The sequence below is a fragment of the Erithacus rubecula genome (assembly GCF_903797595.1).
Source record: "Erithacus rubecula genome assembly, chromosome: 1".
Classification (NCBI taxonomy): domain Eukaryota; kingdom Metazoa; phylum Chordata; class Aves; order Passeriformes; family Muscicapidae; genus Erithacus; species Erithacus rubecula.
This window is the reverse complement of record NC_136658.1, coordinates 81,118,476-81,144,366: the sequence shown is the minus strand read 5'-3', so window position 1 is coordinate 81,144,366 and position 25,891 is coordinate 81,118,476. Positions and strand designations below refer to the sequence as shown.

General features: G+C 41.2%; 1 protein-coding gene across 5 annotated transcripts in view; it reads left to right on the top strand.

Annotated features, from left to right (window-relative positions):
- The window catches only part of GABRA5 (gamma-aminobutyric acid type A receptor subunit alpha5), a 55,860-nt gene that overhangs the window by 16,524 nt on the left and 13,445 nt on the right, over positions 1–25,891 (top strand). For all 5 annotated transcript variants that reach the window (XM_079316318.1, XM_079316321.1, XM_079316320.1 and 2 more), the window contains one exon: positions 11,225–11,307. In XM_079316318.1, coding sequence (XP_079172444.1) covers positions 11,225–11,307 — 83 coding nt within the window. The remainder of the gene's footprint in view (positions 1–11,224; positions 11,308–25,891) is intronic.

Sequence of the window (25,891 nt, the reverse complement as noted above, 5' to 3'; positions counted from 1 at the left end):
TTGACAGAGAGAGAAAATAGGTATGTGAAGAGCAGCAGGATTCTTGTTTAAACACCAAATCTCCTGGTTTCCATCGCTCTGTTTTGGTTGCATATTGCCCCAGTTCTCAAAATTGTCCTTCAAGGAACCAAGATTTGTTGTTTTGAAAAATCCATAGTTGGAGTTACAGGGATAGAAAGGCATCAGAGGAGACTGAAGTGTAAAACATTCTAAATGGGCCATTGTGACCTGTCCAAATATAGTCCCTATGTAGATTGTGTGACAATGGCCTATTCTGCTGGTAATAAAAGTGGGCAGAGCCCCGCAGAGATCTCCATCACAGAGATGGGAACTCACACAGCAAGGGCAGAATTGATTAAAAGACAAAACCCAAACCAGAACCAGCAAGTCCTTGGATGAGGGGGATGCTTGCTTGGACTTTGAGGAACTACAAAAGGTATAACTTTAGTTCCAGGTCTGTGCTGAGCTCAGAGGCAGACTCAACTTCCCTTTGGGGTTAGCTGGTACAATTTCTGCCAGATTCCTTTGTGTTCCAGCTGCTTTTTAGGCATGAACCAGTAGGGCTGGCATGCATGGATAGGGTGACTAAACAGAACTTGGAAGGAAGCAATGCCCTGACAGTTGCCCCCCAAGAACCCAGGGAAAGCAGAGATGCTTTGGTGACTCTGTCTCTGCCCAATCTGCTGAATTTGGGACCTTTGAAAGTACCTGGTAGATGCTGAAGAATTGTTATGGCTCTGCTGTCGTTTTATTATTAGGGGAGGATAACTTTACTGTGGACTCCCTGGTCATTTCACTTAGACTGAAATTAATATCATCACCTGCCTAATCAGAAATACCATCCTCTGAAGAATATTGTATTTGTGCTAAAACATCTGACTGCCAATGAGCAATCTAAAATACACTGTGGTATAATGCACCAGGCAAGGTGGGTGGGATTCACCTAATTCTCTTAATCTGTAATATTGGTGACTGCAGCCGAGCCTCTTGGCTCAGATTTTCTCCCGATGCAGGAGAGAGAATTTCTTACAAGTTAGAAGTCTACATTATTTCAGATGTCTACTTTAATAGTGAAGTTAAAAGAGGCTTATTTTCTCTCTGCTCACAGTTTAGGGGTTCTTGGTTTTTTCACAGTGGCAGACAAAGGAGTACAGGGTAGCTGATATCTTTGTTTAGTCACCTGTGTCCTTATTTCCTTTGGTGTTTCTCACTTCCATACTCATGTAGCCTGGAAATGTGCCAGCAACCTAAAGCCATGGCATGTTCTGGCCAGCAGCTGGTCCTGTGGCTGTTTTGTGGAGGAGTCACACAGTTTGCTCTCCATGCAACATAAAGCCCAAGGTTGTGCAAGTGTAGCACATCTGAACACACATAAATTGGGTGGGAAATTGCTTTTGTCTAGGTGGGTGTAGGAGGGAATATAGTGCACCTTATGAGAAGCTCAAGAAACAAATGTCACTTCAGCCCTTCCTTCTGAGGTTGAGCTGTAACAAACAGGTGATTATGCTGTAGCAGATGCTAGCACTGGTGGTGGTATAAATAGCAAACAGATGGTAAATTGAGGCCTGTTTAATGGCTATTTATGGTGTTAAGCAGCTGAGGAGTCATAGGGCTCTTTTCCTGGAGCAGTGAAAACTTGCAGTCTGACCCTTTACCTGGCCCTTCATGGCTGTATTGATGAGGAGCATGTAGCATTTCAGAAGCAAGGCAAAACAGACCCAGATAATAACATCCTGCTTGGATGGCTAAACAACCTTCTTCATATGTCAATAAGGTACATATACATAGGGATGTGCACGTTTTCCTTTCTCATCCCAATCACTATTTCTCTCTTTTGCATTGGTGGGGGGAGCATTAATCTTACACAAAAGGCAGGAGATTATGATGAGGAGTGACCTTGGAGGTGGATCTGAGATGGATAAGAGAAAGCTGGGGTTAAATGCAAGTGGTTAAACAGAAACTGAGATGTTTTTGAGCTCTAGGTCTGACCTGTGAAAATAAACAAAGATTTTAGTTCTGTGTTTTGGGTTGGCAGGTCATAATCCTTTCTGTCCACCCTTCCATGTCTGGTTATCCAAGTCTAGATGTGAGAGAGCCCAAATGGGCTGGTGCTGCCCATCTGGTGTCTGCTCCTTCTCCTCATATTTCCCCCCACCCTCACTTTCTTAATCCAGATAATTTTTCTTAGTAGAAAATACTTGATGTTGTTTATGCCTGTACATAGAAATATCAAGGGTGTGTGAACTGGGAGGAAGCAAAAGGATGTCTGTGCAGTGAGGTAGCCTTCATGTTCCTCCATGGAGGAACTCATGCCATACAGAGAGGCAGAAATGGAAAAACAAAAGTCCTTTTGGACAGTCAGAAAACCTGCACTGATCAAATTTCCTAGCAGGTGGTATCAGAATTGAAGGATGGCTGCTCTGTGTCCATCACAGTCCTTAGCCTTCATCATTCTCAAGCTGCACCAAGGGAGTTATAGTTTGGATATTAGGAAGAAGTTTTTCACAGAAAGAATAATAAAGTATTGGAATGCTTTGCCTGGGGAGGTGGTGGAGTCACCATCCCTGGATGTATTTAAGAAAAGACTGGATACGGCACTTGGTGCCACAGTCTAGCTGAGGTGTTAGGGCATGGGTTGGACTGATGATCTTGGAGGGCTCTTCCAACCTAGTTATTTTGTGATTTAGTGTGCTTTCTATGCTCCCTTCTTTATCCTGGACTTGGATGTTCTTCCACTGAAAGCAAAGATTGGATGTGCAGTTGACTGGCACCAGATATTGCTGTTGCTGGCTGGTTCTGCCAGTAACTGGCACTGGCCTCTCCTGAGAGCCAAAAAGAAGTTCATAGTTCAGTGTTACTCAGCACTTCAAGAACTACTGTACTTAGTGCAGTTTGCTCCTCGTTGAACATGCTATCAAAAAACCACAAAGATAAGGAGATTATAGTCAAAACATGTAGCATGGGCAGACTTGGGGACTGTGTGGCCTGGCAAAATGAACTGTGGGCTGGTTTAAATGTTATTTCCCATTTCACCTGCATCAAAAACTCCATCAACTTCTCAGCATTACTAGAGCTAGTTAGATTTCTGGGTTTTAATTCAAGAATACACTAAAAAAAGAAGCTGCTGCAGAGGAGAAATTGGAAGCCTTCTTCATGGGGTGCCTAAAGAGGATCCATCATGGACAAGGGACTGTAAAGAAAATAAAGCTTGGAGAGGTTTTTCAGTGAAACTATCCAGTAGATGTGTGTGATACTCTGCAGAGCATGCAGAGCTGCACAGCCATTTTGATCTAAAATTTCTTTAGAAAATAAAGTTTTTAGGAAGAGAACCTGAAGGAGGAATGGTCTGTCAAAAGGGTTGGGGTTTTTACTGCAACAGTTAGTCTGATAAAATAACAGAGCTTTTCCCAGCAAGTTCTACCTTGCTAATGGACTTCATTAGATTACTTGCAGGGTTGGAGAAGCATAAACTCACTGCTTCATCCACTAGTTTTATGCACTAAAAAGAAGTACTGGAGAATGAAAGGTATTATCTCTACTATAAACATCTGCTTTGTGATTCTTTCTGTAACCTCCCAAATCCATACCATATAATTTGTGTGTCCTATTGGTTATTTCATTGCCTTTTTCTCTTTTTCCTATATCCAGAGGCTGAACATCTTACCTACTTCTGTCTAAGAGTATATTCTGGGTATGTTGAGTTACTCCATGTGCAGAGAGGTCATTCTTATAGTGGCACAGCTTTTGAGATCAATTCTGCCACCTCGGGTTGTGTCACAATAACTTAGTGTTCAGCACAGTTCATCTAGGCAATTAAAGGCTTGTTTCACACTTCAGCAGAAGCTTTGCTGAGGATTTTGTTTGCTTAAAATGAGAGTTTTGCTGTCAAGTATACCATGCATCTGAATTATGTATTCTCAGCTCCCAAAAGCATCAATGATTGGAGGTCTTAGTCTTCCACAGTCCCTTCCCTGTAGCATTTTTAAAGGACATTTCGTTGTCACATATTGATATCATCATAGGAAAGTTGGGACATGGTAGTATTCTTGGCAGAGTGGTTATGACAGTAAAATGGGTTAAGACAGAAATTTCTGCGAACCACCTCACTCTAGTCTTAGCTTTGCTTTCTCTTCTCTGTTCATTTTATTTGGTGTATTCCAGAGAAATCAATGTTTATTAGTAAGAAGCTGTGGTGAATTGCCTCTACATCCCACACAGACATGCAGATCAAGGCCTTGAATCTGTATTTTGGCCTTTTTTCCAACCAAGTGATGGAAATTCATTAGCAAAGCAGTGTTTGAGTTACTAAGAATAATCACTTCTCTCCCCCTGAGCTGTAGGCAATCACCCAGCCAGGGGCAGGTGTCACTCTTGCAGCCACTGTGTTTCCATGGGTGAACATCTGTCCACATTCTGACATTTTTGTGTGGTGTTCTGTAACCCACTGCCACCAACAGGGTTTGTTAGGACTGTATAGCTAGTGCTTCAGAACCAAGAAAAGTATTCATATATATTTGTGTGTGTGTCTGTATGTATAAATGTATGCTTGTATATGCATATATATATGCACATGTTACATTTACTTCAGGAACACAGGGAGACATCAGTTCCCTGGACTGTACACTTACTGTGCTGGGGCCTGAAACAAGTCTTAAACCTTCTGAAAGAAACAGAAATTTGGTTACTGAAGTGTTCCCAAGACATCACAGTGGGAGAAGAGCTGAGTGGTTGTGTCATCAGTCAAGGTCAAATGAGTAATTTCACAAACCTAACCGTGTGTTCACAGTTTTAAGGAACAGCCCAAACAATTAACTCTGTTCTTCTACTGGCCCCATGTGTGTCAAAAGGCATACTGGAGATACCACAAGGGCTCAAATAGTTCTGCTGAGCTCCTGCTGGAGCAGGTGCCCTGGGAAGCTTCTCCTGGAGTTGGTTCCTGAAAAGGGTATGGCCCAACCCCGAAGTCTCCCTTCTCAGGGAGCCAACAAGCCCACTGGAGTTGACTATAGCCTGGCCAAAGGCTGGATCCACTTAACTCTTTTTTAGCATGTTAGGGAGATAGGTTTTGGTAGGTTTAAGGTGAGTTTCAAGCAAATATTTTACCTTTTATTAGAGAAAATGTCTGGTCTCATGCTGGGAACAGCACTTGGGCTCACCTGAGCCCCATACTGGTTGCCAGCACAGGTGGGGTCAAAGCACAGCATTTAAATGCTCTCTTTAAACAGGGGGAAGGGTATTGCACAGAAAAAAAAACCCAAAAAACAAACTAAGGAGATGGAGCTGGTTTGGGGATTAGTGCATATAGGAAGAAAATCTTCATAACTCTCTGGCCATAGTTTTAGTGCCAACAAAAGTTTTCCTGTGTCCCTTGCATCTGTAACTATTATTATTCAACATTTATCTTGAATTAAGTTCTCCCAAAGGCCACTGGTTACTCTGCCTTTCTGCTCCCCTCTCATTCTGGAGCTCTCTGTTTTAATTTGTTTTCATATTGAAGTTAGTAGCTGATAAGCAAAAGCAAGTTTTGCAGCTGGCTGTGGCTCCCCGGGCAGGTGACTGCCCTCATCTCCTGCCTGGCAGCTGCAGATAATGTGTTGGAAAATGTTTCCTGCACTTTCAGGGTAGGAGAAGGATGCTCAGTGGCCCCTCTCTTTACCCACAAATAGGAACAGATGCTTCTTGCACTGAAGAGATCATGGCACTGCTGGGGGGTCCCTGCAGTGACCTAAACCAGGGTCTTGCAGGACAGGGTGCTTCCTGTCTCAGGAACTCCTACTGAGGGTTTCTCACCTCACCTTGAAGCACACTTACTCCAAATGTCTGCCTCCCTAATATCTGAATTTATTTCCTTGCCTCATCCTTGATTTTAACACCTCCTTATTTCCCTTCTTGCTAAAAAGCAGCAATCTCTTGAAAGCATTGTCATGCTTAATTCCCCCGTGGAAATGGTTGAAGGTGACTTTTCTGAAGTGAACAAGTCTTGCTACTTGAATTGTGCTTTTCTTGGATATTTGTTTATGTGTCTTGAAACAGAATGTCAGTAACCACTTTATGTTCTTAAAGTAAAAGCTATACATAATGAAGCTTTGATAAAGCTGTCATGCACAATTATAGGTGATAGATTAAATAATTTCTGGACTTTTTTTTTCAGATAGTTAAGGTACACAATAGCATTTTGTTGGTTGATTAACATTTGGATAGTGATGTGAGTATTTGGAGCATTATGAAAACAAAATTTTGTCATTAATAAATCAACAACTATAATCAGGGTTTATTACATTTTTTGGGTGAATAGTACCATATTCAAGTCAGAGAGAGTTTTACCATTATTCTCGATAAAATGAGAGTTTCATTCTCCTATTGCAAAGGACCTTTAACAGCTGCTTATAATCTTGTCATAGACTCTGTTTGAGTGAAAGTAATCCCATAGGGCTTTTATTAATTCAGAGTGATGGTGGAGGAGGGAAGCTTTTAAATGCTTCTGTTGGAAAGAACTGCCTTTTGAGCAATGTGTGTGCTGTGACAAAAATCCTGGTTTGGTGACTGTCTCTAGCTCAGATGACTGTGTAGCACTGGCACAGCAGGATCATGATGCAGTCACCATATTAAAAGCATTAGGCAAAGACTGTTTCATCTATGCACGCCCAGGCCTCCTTCCTCTCCCTTAAACAAATGCAAACTGGGAGTAATATTGTTGTAATCACAGAATGTGCTGTGAAACAGACCCACAGGGAGCATCAAGTGCAATGCTCCCTGCATGAGACCATTCCCAAGAATCACTCCTCATGTCAAATGCTTCTTGAGCTATGTCAGGCTGGTGCTGTGACCATTTCCCTGGGGAGCTGTTCACCCTCTGGGTGAAGAATCTTTTCCTAATATCCAACCTGAACCTCCTCTGACACTACTTCAGGCCATTCCCTCAGGTCCAGTGTCACTGGTCATTACAGAGAAGAGGTGAGTGCCTGTCTCTCCTCTTTCCCTGACAAGGAAGTTGCAGGCTGCCCATAGCCACTCTTCATACAGCTTCCCATCATGGCCCTTCACCATCTCCATAGCCCTCCTTTGGATGCTCTCTAATAATTTAATATCTTTCTTACAGTGTGGTACCCAAAACTGCACACAATATTCAAGGTGAGGCTGTCCCAATGCAGAGCAGAGCAGGACAGTCCCCTCCCTTGCCTGGCTGGTGATGCTGTGCCTGATGCTCCTCAGGGCATGGTTGGCCCTTTGGGCTACCAGGACACACTGGTGACTCATGTTTAACTTGTCACCAGGACTTGATCAGGACCCCCATGTCCCTTTCCAGGGTGCTACTTTCCAGCATCTCATTCCCCAGTCTGTCTATACATTCTGCCCCATCCCAGGTGCAGAATCCAGCACTTTTCTTTGTTGAATGTCATACAGCTGCTGATTGCCCAGCCCCCTGATTTGTTGAAATCTCTCTGCAGGGTCTTGCTGCCTGCAACAGCTCCTTCCAGATTTGAACTGTCTGTAAGCCTGCTTAGTATCCCTTCCAGTCCTGCATTCAAGTTATTTACAAAGATGTTGAAGAGCACAGGACCAAAGACAGAGCCCCACCAGTGACAGGTCATCAGCCTCATGTCATCCCGTTCACTGCAGTCCTTTGTGTCCAACCCCTGAGCCAGCTGCTCACCCCTCACATTATATATTTATCCAGCTGTGTGCTGGTTATTTTGTCCAGAAGGATACTGTGAGAGACAGTAGCAAAAGCTGTATGGAAATCCAAAAAGATGGCATCAGCTGACTTCCCTTGATCTACTAGATGGGTTACCTAGTCATTAAAGGAAATCAGGTTTGATAATCATGAAGGCATGCTGCCTGTGGCCAAGTACTGCATAATAATCAGCTGTGTAAACTAGAGTATACACTGGGTCCCTAAGCTTTATCACAATGTTAAAAACTAAAGTGTGCAAATATCACTGCAGGTGATATTTGAAGGAGTAGACCCAGATACCAATTTTTTGAGATTCTGGGGGCTCTGATCTGAATATATAGTTTGTACTCTGCATCTCAGGGCAAATCTGTATGCAACAACCCATGCTTCCAGCCCCCAGAGTGTAGATGTCTGCTGTGCTGCTTTTATATCTGTATGCAGTAGAAAATCCAGTCTCTTTGAACCAAGAGTCAGTTGAGTGACTTTGTTTTTCAGGTCCTCACACAGTTATGAAAACCAGTTCCTGTCAGGCACAGAACACCTACAGAAATTCAGGATGGTAACATTTGTGCTGTGAATCAGAACCCAAAGTCAAGTTTCCTTTCAAGTTTTCAGTCAAGTTTTTTGTCACATTGGCCATTAAAAGCCACTTCAAAAGCCTCGGGTAATGCACACTTTTGTAAGAGGCTCAACCACATAGTTCTTAATAGCATGTAACAAACAGGTAGAGCTCATTAATTTGATCAAGATGGCCAGATGAGGAGTGGTCCTAGGATAGAGGCATGGGAAAAGGAAAGAAGCATGCAGATATCACTGATACAGAGCAAAAGGAACTTTTTTATCCAAAGAATTCATGTTAATGAAAGGAAAGGCTGTCCCAAGCACATTAACAGCCCCTAAACTTGGTTCTCCCTACCCCTAGGCTAGACCAAGAAGACTGCAGCAGCCTTTTAAGGGATATTCTTCTGCCTTTTATTGGATGAGGAATTCAGGGGGGATAGAGGAGTAGCCCTGGCACCACAAGTTTTGTGGCTTCCGAGTCAGGTAGTGGCAGCCAGATGCCCTCCAGCTTTATCTGCAACCCTTTTATTTAGGACAGGCAAAAATAATTTCTGGAGGAACTTAATTAAATTCCACTAGGTCACAGTCTCAGTGCAACTCATCTTCACTTCTCTTCCACATTTATAGTTGATGAATGTCTACAGCCTTTCTCATTACACACAAGGATTATTTCCAGAGATGCAGGATACAATTCATAGGACAGCGAGATGAAACAGAAGGTCTTATGCATAATTCTGCACTGAATATTCCTTCACTTCCTGATTCTACACCTATTGTCTTTGTAAGATGGATATAGGCATCCCTTTCTTCATGTTTGCAGATGACAGGTGTGAATATTAAAATATTGTCAAGCTGTAGCTCTGAAATGACATGCCTAAACTGTTGGTAGACAAAGAGACAGGAGAATGGACTGCTGCAAAGCATACCAGCTTTCTAATGGGCTCTTGGAGCAAGGCTTCTGAATTTATCAAGACGGTTAAATTTGCAGTGCTTAGCATGGAAAGTAAAATAATGCATTGGAGGGATGGCAGCCTTGCTTTTGAGTCCCCATTAGAGTGATTTTTGTGAAAAGGATGTAAGTTCTGGGCAGGAAACTACTAGAACAAGTTTATTAAATTCATCCACACACCATTCTTGGTAACTTTGGCTTTGCTGGCTTTGGTGCCCAAGGGCAGTTTCCACTTCAGACAACTACATATCTGAGTGGTCTTAAAAATATCTTTTACAAAAATAAAGCTCAGTAACAGTTTTGCTTAAGTGCAAGTATCTCAGGCCTCAGTAATTTATTTTCTATTTTGTATTTTCCTGTCCATTCTTACCAAATAGCAAATTATCTCTGTTCTGAACTGTATTTTTTTTCCTTTGGATTTCTAGGGCATATTATCTTTACATATTCTATTCCTGTGCACATTTTGCTTTTTTCTCTTCCTGTTTCCCAGCTCATCCTCAGCATATGATCTCCAGCCAATATACTGTTGCATTTTCTGTGCTTATTTTGCCATTTCCAGCCATTTCCATTGGTACAGCTCCAGATTTTCTGTGTGTTAGCAGAGTGGAGCTGTTTCCCCCTGTTTATTGTCTGTGTCGCTGTAGTGCCCTGGCAAAGCATCACTGTGTTGTACTGAACTGGACTGGCTGAGCACAGTGCCATCTGTACACAGATTATTACCCTTTACAGTCCCATTGGATAGAAGTTCTTATGGCACTCTGGGGTGCTGATAGGAAGTGGTGACTATATATAGCCAGTATATATGGCTCCATGTGGCTGTAGTGATAGGAAAGTGCTGGTATTTGCATGCTGGTAGTAGGGTGTTGTGATTTCTTTGGAGATTTTCACTCCCCCAGAAATAGTTTGGTTAGGAACCAAGCTGCCCTCCAGTAGAGCCCTGTGTCACCCCAGCACCATGCAGTTTGCAAAGCCTTGGAAGTCTCTGGGCTGTTGCCTCTGAGGTGGAATAACAGCATAAAATGAGAAAGCCATAAATATACTCATGATGTAAAATGAGATTTTCATCCTCACTGTCCTGAGCAAACTATCTGTATTATGCAAATATCAAAATAGCATAAACAAAATTGATTCTCCTTGTGCTAGAAGCAAGTTTTGGCTCTCTTGAGATATTTGATATATCTGATGCATCTGATATCAATATAACTGATATTGCATCAGTCAGAAATTTACCTCCAACTATTCTATGTCTTCAGCTTGATCTGTCATCCATGGAAAACATCTATATTTGCCTAAGGGTTTTTTCCCCTACCCCTGTGTCCAGTCTAGATGAAATATTTCCACATAGTGGCTGGGGAGTCCAGGATAGAATTGCTTCCCTAGGCAGTACACTGGGGAAGATGTCCCTGTTGTTTTTGCCTGACAAGATGCCCAGTTAATTCACAGTGCATTGAACTGAAATGGACTCCAGTACCATGTGATTTCCACAGAAGTTAACTGTAGTGCTATATAAAGTGATATATATATGTCCTCGATTATATATAATTTTATATATAGCAATAATTAGTTATATTATATACTTTCATCTATAACTATCTATTTTATGGGTTTAGATAGTTACATCTACATATAAAGTCCATGTTTCTTTATGTCTGTAACACTGCTAATTGACCCTGGAGTCAAATTCCTAGTCCAGTTGTAATATGTACAGAGAGCAGGTAAGTATAAGGTACATGGCAGAAACTTCATCACAAGAGTTTCTTCAGCACTAATAAGAAAGAATGATCTTACTGGGACAGCTTACATAAATAAAATCATTTCACATGTCTCAGGGTTACTAGATAATGCCTCAGGCATGCACACAGAGTGGTCCACCTGGCTTATCTCACATTCAGTTTAACAGGGGATTGCTGTGATTTCAGCAGGAGCAAGGAGCCTTCAGGAAAAGCATGCTTGTGTCAGCATTCATGTACTGCAGTGAAGGGCCTAAAGGAAAAGTGCAGGGGAAAAAAATGATGTGTTTTCTTTTTACTCCCCGACAGATTGACCATCTCTGCTGAATGTCCCATGCAGCTTGAAGATTTCCCCATGGATGCACACGCTTGCCCATTAAAATTTGGAAGCTGTAAGTTCTCTTCTGGAATAAGAACTAGAAAAACACCATTTCCTGGCTTCTCATGTTCAGACATGTCTTGTGCAGATCTTTCACCCTCCTCCCCAGCCCTCCCCTTTTGACATGGTTCTTTAGCATCCCCATTCTGCCCCCCTTGCTGCTACCCTGCTGCTTCTTCTCCATCACTATGCTTTTCTGGGTCTGCTGCTTTTCTACTCATGCCTGCATACTCCATGACAAACGGTGAGTTGATGGGTGATATGTCATATATATCCACATGAAGTGTAACAGCCACTGTTTGATGGAGTTCTAGATGCAGACAGCCAAACTGATAACTTGGTTTTACATTTGGAGCAAATCAAAGCTTTCAGTGGACTGATCAGATTGATGTGCAATTATTATGGTATTTACATGAATCAGACTGCAGTGCAATATCTGCATCGCCTATATTAAAAGAGATCTAGAATATTAAAAGAGGAAATATCTTTCCATTTGGCTTTAATAAATCCAGTCCTGTATCCTGTTACATGATGTTTAATACACATGTATCTGTATATATGCACACATTATTCTAAACTGTATGCTGAACGGTGATTTTTCCTCAATTCCAAGCCTCTAATCCACCACACTGCTGCCTTGCCAGAAGCTTACTTTAAAAATAACCCCAGGGAATCAGATGGTTATATTTAAAAACAAAGCTCTTAATTAAAGTACAAATGAGGCTACTGCAGCAGACTTTTTTTTTTTTTTTTTTTTTTTGGTAATCAAATCAGAGCTTCTAGGTGCAGTCATTGTCTCTGAAGACTTTTGATAATTACCAGGCAAGGCATTTTGCTAGCCCCTGAAGCCACCTAACTTCATTTTGCAATGTTTTTCAGCCATATCAATTTAGAGTCACTAATCCTAGCAAGATTAAGCTTTGCCTTTATCGTCTGTATGTGCCCTGATTTAATACTGACTATACATTGTCTTCTAGTGATCATACTAAGAAGTAAAAACACTGTTAGCAGTAACTATACCACATTACCAAAGTTAAGATGAACTGATTTCCTTTCCCTCTTCCAATCCAGATAGAACCTTTTTCATCCAAATAGCCACCAGTATTTTCCAAGGTCACTGCAGGTTCAAGTGTGTTCATTGACTCCAGCAGCATTAATTTACAGCAAAGCCAATTTAAATCTGAAGGTCCAGACACCTTTACATTCCACTTAAAAATACATGTAAGCAAATCACCCATTTAATTCTGAACTTGAAAATGGAAAAACATCTCATAGGAAACTGTTTATATACAGGGCTAAACAAAAGCCACTGGAAAGAATAAGAGAAAATGAAGTTTTCCTTCCTGCTACTCCATATCATTTAGTCTATCAATAGATGAAGCTACATCTGTTGATTTCTAATCTAGACTCCAGAACTGGTATGTTGTGTACTTTTATGAAATCTTGCAAAATATGCAATACTAAAACATACATATTTAAACAAAGAGCCTGATGCAACAGAGATCTGAAGCTCAACCTTAAAGTTAAATGGGTATTTCCATATATTAGTAGATTAGGTGCAGTAAGGTACAGGTTCTAACTCTCCACATAGTAAGACCAAAAAAAAAAGCATCCAAATCAAACATGAGTGCATGAGATAACATTACAAGATAAGCTACAAATGCTTAGAAGGAGTGCCCAGTAATCTGTCTGAATGTAATTATATGTCCTGCTAGTGCCAAATGTGTTACATGTTAATCACCTCTTAGCACACAGGTAATTTTAATCTGTGCCAAAATCAGCATTAAGGATTCCTATTTTAGGCCTGCGAGGGGTGAATAGTTTTAGTTTATGCTCCTTGCCATGCTCAGAATAAAATCCTAGGATATATTTATAAGGTATTACAAATCACCTTTAAGTTCTTTCACAGTGTATGGACATGGAACCATTTGGTCTGTGCTAGCCACACTGCTAGCCACTGCAAAAAGTAAATATATAGGGACAAGCTACAGTCTTTCAGCCTTGGGAATATCTGTATTACTGATCTGACAGCTCCCTAGTAATTTATTGGGATTTAATATGCATATGTTTGTATAAGTAGCAGCCAGTAAGTCAGGGTTTATTGAACTAGTCCAGGTGTATTTTAGGAGGGGACAATATTTATTCCCTATTTACAGCAGTATAGGTTTGCATTGAGTCACCTCCAGGCTAGCAGCAAGACAAAGCCTACAGGGGAATATGATACATAAGCACATATCCTTTCTGCTTTAGCTTTTCTCACTGTCTTTCCCTAAAGACTTGTTTTTTTAATGGTCTTCTTTCCAAAAAGGTTTTTGAAAAGCCTCAAGGAATGGCATCAAAGTAAATGTTAAACACATTATCAGTGGAGTTGGGAGGGTGGAGAAGAAGCTAGTGCAAACCAGTCTGAGGATGAAGAAGGCAGGGCAGTGAAATGAAAGAGCTGGCAGAGCAGCAGCAGAAAGGATGCTGAGGAGTGATCAGTGTTGCAGCAGAGGCAGGAGCAGGTTATTAATTTTCTGGCTACATGGGCGTTCACTCTGTTTGCTATAATTCAGCAGGTAAAAGGCAAAAAGTGCTTGATGTTTCCTTCGTTATGAAAGAGAAGGAAAATTATTCTTTCTGACATAAATAAAGGTAAATGTTGAATTCTTATGTCCTACTTGACTGATTCCTTGCTACATTAGAATTGTGGGAGATTTTATGGGCCTAGGAAACATGATACAACAGAATATTTTGTAGAAATAATTAAAAGCCCAGTCAAATGCACAAAATGTGATATAAAGTTACCTGTGCATTTTTAAACACTCTGTGGCATGTCATGAAAAAGACAAGTTCAGGGAAAGCTTCTAATGAAATGAACAGAGCAGGTTTTAGTTGTCCTTTACTTAAGTACAGCTCCCCACTGCTCCAAGATGACAGGATCAGGTAGCTCTGTTCCAGCAGCATATGTGTGCAGGTATTTTCTTGTGGGTTTGCATCCCTGCTAGGTGTCAGGATGCCTGTGGAAATTATCCTGCAGAAATCTCTTTCAGAGGGAACTGGGCATGATGCATGAGAAGAGGCTTGGGGGTCTCTGCAGCAGGCTCTGCTCCCTTTGAATCCAGTGCTTGATGGGGATTGCTATGACAGTCTGTTCATTACCTCATGGTAGCATGGGAAGGGTGCTGCTGTCTTCCATGGCCAAATTTAAAATAGCTTTACATTGCAATTCTAGTGCTGACCTGTACCCTAAATAACTTTGCTGGTCAAACAGGATGTAATGAAAATTCCTGATGCCAGAAGCAGTTTCTCTAGGAGCACCTTAACCCAAGAAATTTGATCTTAACCCCAGGCTATTTCTAGTGTGGGGAGAAAGAATTAGATAAAATTGCAAGGACGTTAAAGCTTCCTAGCTTTAATGTTTCACCTTTTCCACTGACAGTCCCTAAGAATACATTAAGAGTATAATTTAGTACAGTTTCCAAACGCCCATGTGTCACCAGGTGGGTAAGCATCATTATCTCTAGGGCAGCTGAAACAGAGAAGTTAATTGACTTTCCATAAGGTCATGCAGCAAATCAATGTCAGAAAAAGGATTAGACTCAACGTCTTTGGTTGGAGAGGCAGATGTCTAATCCACTGGATCATGAAGGCCTCTGCCCAGGCAACTGACTTAACTCCTAAATCTCATTTCACTCCTGTGTTAATTATATCGGTGTTACCTAGCTCACAGGGTTGCCCTGAAGAAGAATTAGTTAATTGGTGTTAATTGGGGCCTTGCCAATATCAAATACTGTAAGGTGGAGTCTATTTATGACAACTGCCTCTTGAAGACACAGTGCCTGGAGTTATCAGACCTTGTATTAGGGAAAGGATAAATACATGAAGCAGCTGCCCACCAGTCACTCAGCAGCAAAAAAACCCCCATATTATTTTTAGAGTAAGTGGAGAGTTTAATGAATATTCTGAAAATAACAGGATCCCTAAGCTCATGAGCACAGGAGAAAGAGGACCTGCATTCATTCCTGGTGAATTTTAAGTTGGCCATGGAGATGGCCAAGGCTGATGGCTGTTGATCAACAAGAGAGCTTTCCAGATGTTGGTTAGGAAACAATTTGTGCCTGGAGATAGAAGCTAGCAAAGGTTTTGTACATCTTTCTTTTCAACACCTCAAACAAAGTCACAGTTTGACTTTTGATAAAGGAAAGTGCACAGGCTATTTCTTTAGCAGGAGATAACCTCAAATTATTTTCATCTAATAAGCATGGTGCAGTCAGAGTAATGAGGAGACAGTAACTTCACCAGTATCCTAGATTTTATTGCAACACACATTAAGGCACTTACTTTTCACATACTAGCCATTGATTTGTAGCCACTGAGAAATTTCTCCAAAAAAAAGGTATTTTAAGAAAATTTCCATGATATTTCCTTACAATGTAGGGAAGGCACTCAAGTGAAGGCATCTACAGGGTTTTTCTTGATTTTGTACTTTTCCCCATCAGCACCTGCAAGAGCTGTGGGAAAGCTGCAAGTATGGAGCTTGAAAACAGTGTCCTTCTAAAAAGACTTTAATTCTACTTTAGTAAAATGTGATAAAGAATGTATTTGGCCTCTCAAAACCTGTGTGTAAAATCTTGTATAAGAATATAATAATTAAATGAAAAATAAATAAAGACAAATGTTAATTTTTAGAGACTTTGAAAAGTGGAAATGGCTCTTGGGAAGGTTTTCATAGGTTGGTCTCAGGGACAGCTGGAACTGCAGTCTCATATGTAGAGGCAGAGCTTTACTTCTACTTTTCCTTACAGCTGGACAGAAGAGGCTCCTTCAATCTGTTCCTGAGAGCAGAGACAGCACAGATTGTTGGCTCTGCTGGGATGTATTAGTGCCTTCCTTGTGAAAGGATGTGTGGAGAGAGCCAGGGATGACCCCTGTGAAATGCTAAGCAGCCAAGTTCAAGACTAAGTTGTGATTTTGCAGGTTTAAGGCAGAAGTCAGTAAATAGGGAGTGGATAGGTTTGGTGGGGTTCTGCTCACTAAGGTAAAATCAGTTACATTTTCATAAGGCTTATCACTGCTTCCTTAGACACCTCCTTTGCAATGGATATTGAATTACTAAAATAAGGTGAAGTTAGGTGAATACCAAAACTAAATATTTCTAAGGTATTTGATGTATTTTTCTTCTTTCTCTTTCAACCCTGTATTATCTTCAGCTACCAACCACCTCTTCAAAGTTAGAATACTTTTCCCCTTATTTTTAGCTGTTTAGACACTAGAACTCCAGACACAATGGAAGACATGCTTGTGGCAGCATCAAAAAGGCAGTCTAGGAAACTGTGTTGGACCATTGTTGTAGTTCAACTGAAGTACAGCTAGTTAGTAAAGCACAGGAATCTAGCCTAAACTAATTTTCTGTGGAACTCTTAGAATGAATGGAAAGGGTGGACCCCACCTAATGGGGTTGCTGTTATTTGCCTCTATTTTGCTGGAATTTTGGACAGATGACTTGCTATGGGGCTGTGTTATTTAAAAAATTAAATCTTTTAATTCAGAATGAGCACAGGGATTTGGTCTGTATTAAGAGCATTGCATTGACAGCAAAGCTCTAGGGAATGGATGGGACAGATCTGTGACAATTTCAGATAGAAAAATATGCTCCAGTTACTTGTCTAGAGTTCCTCTATGGCCACTGAAAGGAAATAAGTACTTCTGCAGTGAGGTTCATTAGAATTATTTTTGATATCTGCCTGAGGATGTGATGAATCATATTTTAGAAGTTCCAGTTTTTCTGCAGTGCTATCTCATGTAGGTAAGTGTATTATACCCCAGTCAGAGCAACTTAGAAGTCAATTTCTCTCTGCATTGCTAGCTCAGAAATACAAACCCATACTTTGTTCAGAAGAAACAGTCACTGCTGTAGATTAGTTAGGTGTTACATTATATTGATGGTGAGCTTCTGTATCTCTCCAAATGACTATTTTAGGTATTTCTGCTGGAAGTCCCATTTTTCAGAGGATCTCAATGAAACAGTCAGTAGGGCTCTTCAGTATAGAGACAACTTTACCACTTATTCAAGCATCTTGTATGAGCTGTGCTGTTTCATCTGCATTGAGTGTAGTAGGTTATAACAACAGACACTGAAGCTTTCTCACATCATAGCCTATAGTCATTCCAGACATGGATGTATAGCAATATAGCTCCTTTAATCCAGCATTTTGGGCAGTTAGGTCCCACAGTCAGGGTGGAGCAATGCAGCCCCCAAAGGGCAGGGAATTAATCAAGAATGGTTTATAAAAGAAAATACTGTAATGTTCAAGTATTCTTGAGATGTAAGAAGATTTCTTAACAGGAATCCACTTAGAAATTAAAACACAGGGTTCTGGGCCTGGATCGTGTGTTACAGAGCCCCCATCTCCATAACTTGCAAATGAGTATGACCATAATTTATCCCCTGTCTGGTGGGTTTGCCTATATGGAAGTACACCTTTTAGTTTGACAAAAGGGAAGAGGGATCTTTAAAATGATTATATCAATCAGTTTTTCTTCACCCATTACAATTATAAACTTCCAAGACTTCCTTGAAAAGGCTGAAGAAACTGCTGGTATATCCTTCAAGTACTTGCAGTCACTGTCACTATTTAACTTTTCAAAGATTTTGTCATATACATGGCTACTGTATATCTGCACTGAGATAAATTTTAAAATACATTAAAACAGCAGCCCAGCCCCCTGTGAGAAGCCAGTGAGTTTTCCCCCTTCAGCTTTGTAACAGAGTGAGAAAGGGAGGTCAGAAAGAGCAAAAGCTGTTGTCCTCCCCATGCCTTGCAGCCAGCACCGAGCCCAGGCTGCAGACTCTGCTGATGTGCAGCATCCAAGGGATTGGCTCCCTCCCGGCTGAGAGCAGTGTCCATGCCGGCAGCACCATCCTTAAGGAAGCCCCATTTGTTGGGGTGGTAAAGAGTGCTTCCTGGGGGGTGCTGCAGCTGTAGCAGCTGCAGAGAGCCCTTTGAGCAGCCACCCCCTGCCTGGGAGCCCCTCCTCGCCATGAGCTGCCTCCACACTCAGGCTCTTGGGGAAGAAAAGCTCAGCTGGTGTGGTCCTGAGCTCAGGGAAACAAAACTTCTGGCAGGGGCAGGAGTTGGTGTGGAGACACTCAGCAGTGGTGTTTTTGTCTCTTGTGAAAGCAGTCTAGACAGGATTGTGGTGGAGCTGCCTGGAGATCCGGGGGGCTTTGCTCATGGTACAAACATCAGCACGTTTCCCACTTTGGAGATTACAGCCTAAATTTAAGGGCTGCACAACTGCCTGATTACAGGGAATCAATACGAGTTGTCAGCAATAGAAAACAACATGCAGAGACTGCACTTAATATCCTTAAGCTTTCAAGTGGCCTTTGGGTACAAACCTGCAAAGACATTGCTGGTCTCACAATGCCCCAGAAGGCAGTGCCAGGCTGCCGTGGGTGCCAGCTGTGGACATGGGTCTGTACCACTGCAAATGGGATATTATCTGTAAATGTGACAAATGGGTAAATGCTGCTCCACTGCTTTACAAGCCAGGTTTTTTAATGTCTCTGATTTTCTAAGGTGGCTGTTTCCATGGCTTGTAAGCATTTCATAAACATTTCTGGAATCATCCTCATGATCCCTGTGTGAGGTTGGTAGGTCTCTGCTGCCTGCATTTTGCAGGTGGGCATAAAGGAAGCAAAGAGCAATTACAGTCTCTTCTGAGCAAAGATAGAGTGGTTCATTACTTGCTTTTATTGCCTCTGTCGTTATGGGTCCCTAGGTTCAATTAGAGCCTCCCAGTGCTACTGCAGTACATTAATGACAAAATTACTTGCCTAGGGTTTTTGGGGAAGGAAAAAAGCTGTAAGACACTGCTCAAACTTGGATTTCAGTTTCTAGTCTGGCAGCTCCTTTATGACACCTCAGTCTCTGGTGGGCCAGGAAGTCCTCTACCTAAATTGCTGGAACCTCATTAGCCTCCTCTGCTGCACAGAGAGCCAAGCTAGTCCAAGCTGTCATCCAGTGCTGCTGCATTCCCTGCCCAGCAAGCTTCTTCAAAGGAAACAGTTGTTTCATGTTGTCCCCCGTGAAGAAACAAGAAGGAAAGAGAAATGGGAAGAAGGAAAGCCTGATAAGCCTTCTTTTTTTTCCCCCTTCATCATCATTGCCACTGAAAGTCTCCTCACACCCAGCCTGTGGTAGCAGCCAGCCATCTTGCTGAAAACATCCCAGAGCTAAATATGTCAGCAAAGCTGGGATTCCTCTGTCCTAAATTTATATTTTGTAGGGTAAATATATACAGCTGAGCTGATTGCTCTCACCGTCTTAGGGGAGAGAAGTAGATATTTTTAGGCTCAGGTTAATCTCCTCCTAAAATAGGTCGGCTGATGGCTGTAAATAAGGAGATGTTTTATGTGTGCACAGAGAAAATGAGATCATGAGCACCTTTGGATCTGGGTCTGCAGAGGGCTGGGAGGGGGCAGTTCCCAAAAACAGGATGTGTGCCTGGGTTCTCTAGCAGGGAGCAGGTGGAATGGCAGTGCCCCTGGCCAGCAACAGCTCGGCTCTGAGATCCTCTTCAGATCCATTACTGACGCTGGGCACTTCAAACTGACACCTCAGGAGATTTTATCCCCTTCTCTGAAATGTGGGGCTGCACTGTGCCCCAGAGCAGAGGTCTATAATCCCTCTTGGGAGGTTTAGATGATTGCAACTTTGGCGTAGGGAGTAAGTTCTTGTGATTGCAAATTCAAGGCATATTAAAGTGTTTGAATAATAATATTTCAGCCTGCTGCCTCTGCATACCTATTGATTACACTTTCACACAGTGTTATTAATGTAGCAGTACTGAGATTTGTAAATGTCTTCATTAAGGGACAGGAATTCAGAAACAGAGGTATATATTTAGCTGTGCAAGTAGTTCCAATCACTCTCAGCTGGTATCAGGCCATACAGATTTATTAGTAAGGGTGCTTTGAATGGTAAGCTCAGCAGATACACTAAATAAGATGGCTGAGTCCCTGATATTGCTTAAGTGGGTGAGAAGAATATCTGTAGATTACAGCGAGGTTACAGTTTCATTCTGTGATGTTACATGTGGCCAGAAATACTATGTTTGTGAAGGCACCCTCCACAAGATCAATTGGAGTACTTGCTAAAATTCACTCTGCATTTTTCAAAAGAAACTCCAGTGACACTCCTGCAGAGCAGGTCATGCTAGTCATGTTGCTGATATTAAAGTGGCACCTTGCAAAAGGAAGGGACCACTGCAATTAAGATTAAGCAAAAGTACTTAATATTTGAAAAGGTACTATGCAACGTGAGTAATGATATCTGCCACATTTTGGAGGATACTTTTGTTTGCCTTGCAAAAAGTAAATGAAATGTCTTAACATCATCCTCATAACCATGCTGTTTTTCCTAATGAAGCAGTTAATATAAGCATCTAATATTGTGATTGTAAATTCAAAGTTCATTAAAGTGTTAGTACAGCATTCAAATTGGCTGGCTGGTGGAATTACCACATGCCTGGCCTAGAAAGACCAACATAAGGTCAGAAATGTTCCTAGGATATTTAGCATTTAAAATATCATCCTAGCACATCCTACTGTTCTGTTTCTCTAGTCCTCTTACAGTGGATATTTATGTCAGCCATAAAAGGGAAAAAGAAAAGGATCAGAGGCTGGCACACCAGATTTTGATGAGTTCCTATGGAAAGCAGTTGTATAGACACCATTAAATGCAAGATAAAATCAGTTCTCTGGTTAGTTCTAGACTGAAACAGCTGTCACTTGACCTGAAAATAAAGAAAGAGGTTGTGTTACAACTACTGACTGCAGTGAGAGGAAGAAATGAGAAGAGGCAAAAGAAGGAAGGCATGACGCTCCTTAACATCAGCTCTCAGATGGAAGTAGGAACCCTGGGAGGATGACCTGGTGCTGCTGGTACCTTGGAGCACTGGCTGTGTAACATCCCCCAGCACACCCTGTTAGACACCTCTTTCAGTCAGCTTGTGGCAGGCATCCCACACCATGAGTGGCAGAGTTGTCTACACCCACATGTCTGTTTGCTGTTTGGCATGCTCCAGGCTGCACCACGAAAAAAAAAAAAAACGTGGTTTGGGGTTTTTTTTCCTCCTTTTCTGAGTGGAGCCTTGAGAACCTGCAATCCCAAGACACACAGCTCAGTTTGGTGTGCCATGTCTGGTTTTTACTGCCTATGTGTCAGATTTCACATCCCTCTTATTGCTCCCCCATGGTATGGGTGAGCATGATGGGGAGAGAAAGAGCTGCTGTCACTGGTGATCATTCTCAGGAGACGTTCTGTGTTACTCTGCACAGCTACCAGCTCAGGGCTCTGCTTAAATGCTGCAGTTGCATCCTGTGAAGGTGCTATGCCTGACTGAATTATTAGGATGACACTGTTCATTATTATTTGTGTTACATCCATCATTAGTATGACTGTGATTTAGTGTATCAGCCTGAAAATAGTCCATTTATCGTACTGAAGAAGTCAGCAGATTTGCCTATGCTAATCATGAATCCAACCTCCAAAATATACAGTTGCTTTCAGTTTGGGTTTTTTCCTTTGCTTTATATTTTTGACCTCAAATTCAGGTCGTGTTTAGACTTTCCTCCCATTAACTGGAACTTCTAAAATTGTGCAGGACCTTCCACCTGATTGCTTCCTTTGAAAAGCCAAAGAAAATGGCTTTTGCAAAACTATGTGTCTCAAAATGAATTTGACAGATATCTTCAGTTCTGTATGTTTCACCACCTTGTGGGTACAGTCTGTGCTTCCATTTCATTTCCAAAGCCAAATTTCTATTCCCACCTTTTCCTGAGGTGACTTGTAAATTATATTCTGAAAAAGAATCATTTTGATCTAACTTAGAGCTTTATTTTTTTAGCAATGATCAGTAGGGTATATTAGTGTTGCTTAGTAATGAAGTCTCTTGAGACCTGTCTGGCACATTTTTCAGAACATCCTATACTATTCCCTGCAGAAAGTGACAACAAGATCAAATAAAACTGTATCAGGAAAACATATAGAATACTACTTATATTGCCAAATTTTATTTTTATTTTAATTTCAGGAAGGACAGAAATTAACATTTTGTTATGACTGGACTTTCTACTGCCTGTTTTACAGCTAGTGGTGTCCTATAATTTTTCATGAATGTGCTCATGAGTTTCATCAATTTTCATGAATAATTTCCTCTTTGGATGTCCTCTATTGTCACAAACAAGGATACTGTGTCATTCCAAAAACAATTCCTTCTGGGCATTTAATTTTTACTCACATCTGGAACCATTCTGATTGCATGGCAAATCTGAGTTTTCCAGTGCAAGAGGAATAGAGACTTTGTGGAGAGAATCCTGTGCAGAGCCACACCAATCATTGAAGGGCTGGGGCATCTCTCCTGTGAGGGGAGACTGAGGTCTTGGACTGTTCAGCATGGAGAAGGGAAGGCTCAGAGGGTCCTAATCCATCTGTATAAATTGGGGAATGAGAGATGAAGGAGAGGGAACTGGGTGCTGCTCAGTAGTGCCCAATGGCAGAACAAGGGCTAGTGGTCATTAAGAAACATTAAATTCCATCTGAACAGAAGAAAACATGCTTTTGCTGTGGGAGTGGCCAAACTCTGGAACAGGTTGTCAAAAGAGATTGACAGCTGGCTACAGAGATTTGAATATTGTGGAGATACTAAAAACCTGACTGGACATGGTGCTGGAAAAAATGCTTCTGGTGTCCCTGCTTCAGCAGGGTGTGGGACCAAATGATCATCAGAGGTATCCACCAGTCCCTGCCATCCTGTGACTCTGTGTGTTACATGAATCTACAGTACAGTGTATTTGTACACATTACACTTCTTGTCTGTGATGTATTTAAAATCATGCCTGCTGTTTATTCATATACTGTACACTCATGCCAGTTTAAATGATTGGTCTCGATTTTAATGATTTCAGGTCCTTCAAGTAATTGCCATAACCCTAAAATTCTCCCAAGAACATCAGAATTCATCACACTATGGCAAAGTCTTTATTTTAGGCTCTTAATAATTTAATATGTGAATACATTTCTCTTAGTATTTAAATCACTATTTTACGTTCAAGATTTATTTTTATAAAAAGCTATTTCCCCCTAGACCATGCATATTAGTACCATGTCTTGTTATTTTGATATTTAAAAGTATATTTTTACTAGACTTGTCTTCCATTTTCTCTTTCTCTATGAAATGATCTCATTTGTACATCAAGTTATTCTTATAAAGTCGTTTTAATGGGAAATTCCAATTATGGAGCTCAAATCTGGCCTGAGTCACATAGGCACTACTGTTGACAGATGCTCTGTAATGGGCTACAAAGTATTTCTGCACAAACCACAAGAAATCCAGCCTGACTCTTAGAATTCAAGCTGGTACATGATGGTTTAGTAGCAGTGCTGTTTTGCAGCCTGCAGGAGTCTGAGACACTGTAAATCTGGATCTCTGGTGAGTTATATAACAGCCTCTAAGTGAGTCAAATACAGTAATGGTTAGATAAGATAGATATTTGTATGTGTATTCAGATTGTAATTAGAGTTTCTAAAAAAGGTGACAATTTTATGCACATCTTCCCCAATCAACAGGCTTTGGCAGGGATTAGCAATACTCCCAAGATTAGGCAATCTGACAATCCTTGTGGCATGCACTAGAAGTCACGATAATAAAGGCTTAGAAAGAATGTAACTGCACAATTGGAATAAACAAAATAGAAAACAAACCAGAAGTCATCTTTCTACAGTATCCCTTTAAGTTAATTCAGCGTCAAGCTAGCATAATTCTGAAGTTCCAGCCATGTCTTGTGGATAAATGGTCTGTTTAATTGTGGAATGTACCTCAAGCATGCTGAGTGGGCATCCAACCACGCTGCACAGGCTGCCTTAATTAACTATGCAGGCACTGCTTTATGCTTCCTTTATGTGAGGTCTGTCAAAGGGTTTAGGGGGTGTTTTGGAGAGGGATTTTTTGCTTCTCAATTATTTTATGCCTTGTGATACAGGAATGAAAACTTATTGGCAGATATCAATGGTGTTTTTTTCCCCAGGGGTTACAGATTTTAAAAATCAGTCCTAAAAATACGTCTGGGTCCCATAGACTTGAAGTTTGGGTTCATCCATCCATATTTAGGTTTATTTGACTTAAGATGCCAAGAAACACTCTTCCCACCACCACTTTTTTTTTTTTTTTTTTCCCTGGAGTTTCTTTCAAATATGGAGGAGAACAAAAGCAAGAAGGAGAGTGTCTGTCAGTTGTCACAGATGCCACCACTGCCCTGTGGTGGGGGCAGGAGAAAACTCCCTGATTGTGAGCTGCTTTTTGAATGTAAGGGAGGATGCTGCACTGCTCACACTGTTTCATTTGCAAATAAAAACAGGGTTATCCTCAATGGCAAGGCAAAGTCTGGGATTCTGCAGGTCTTACCCAGTCACTGTTGTGCTTTGCTGGACTTTATGATAATGTAATCCCTCTCTGGTTGTGGTCTCTCCCTGTTCACTGTTCACTGGCAGAATAAAGACTGTGTCTGGCTTTCCTTGCCAGACATACAGGAGCAGGGAAAGTGTGGGAGAAGAGCAAGGGACATCTTTACCATTTTTATATTGTGTGGTGTATGTTGGATGCTAAAGTGTAGAAAAATAGATCTGTTTGTCAATAAATAAATAAGAGAAGATATTATTTCTTTCCTCGCTCTGGTAGATGATAAGCCTGCAGCCATTTATCAGCTGTCCAGTAGAAATAAATGTCTGTTGTCATTTTCTCACATTTAATAAATTATACTTCTTTGTAATTTTAGCTGTTCATCTCAACTGCTATCCTTTTTTTCCTTTTTCAAAGAAGTGAGCATAGAAGAGCAAGGATACTTTAATGAGGCTTCTTCCTTTCTTTGACAAGACAACAAAATGATTGTAAAGAACACAACATTAATTATTTGGATTCATAAATCCAGAAGACATGCACTTGCTTAAAGTAGAATAAACACCAAGCAGTCTCACTTGGATTTGCAGTGGCTTTGAAGTTGAGTTTTCTTTTGCAAAACTACCAGCATCATTTTCTCAGCTTGCTATCCCAGGACTGCAACTACATTTTCCTATTATCCTTAGGGAAACATTCCCACCCTGTGTGTAATGTAAAGGAGATGATATCTTTCCATATTTCCTTTTATTGGTACACCTTTCTCATATCTCTAAACAGCAAGACCTGAAGTTTTTCAGTGCTCCAGCAAGCAAGGCTAGTAGGCAACCTACTGGAAGCTTTGCTTAAGTGGAGGAGTGTTTTTACAAAATTTGTCATGATGGTGAATAATACCGTGTCTCCATTAAAACTTCTACCCTGAGAGCAAAATAACATCATTCCAGATTACACCCACAGTTTCAGCTTTCAATATGGCTATGCCTAATTATACTGCAGGGGTTATCAGCCACCGGAGCTGACCTTCTGGTTGTCACGTGTGGGATAGCTGGAGTTTGAGGCTTCTGTGAAGATTTAGCACAAGGTTTGCATAGGGAGACAGCTACCTGCTGAAAGTGCACAGGCTTATCCCTCTGGAGGTTTATTTAGACGACCAGAAA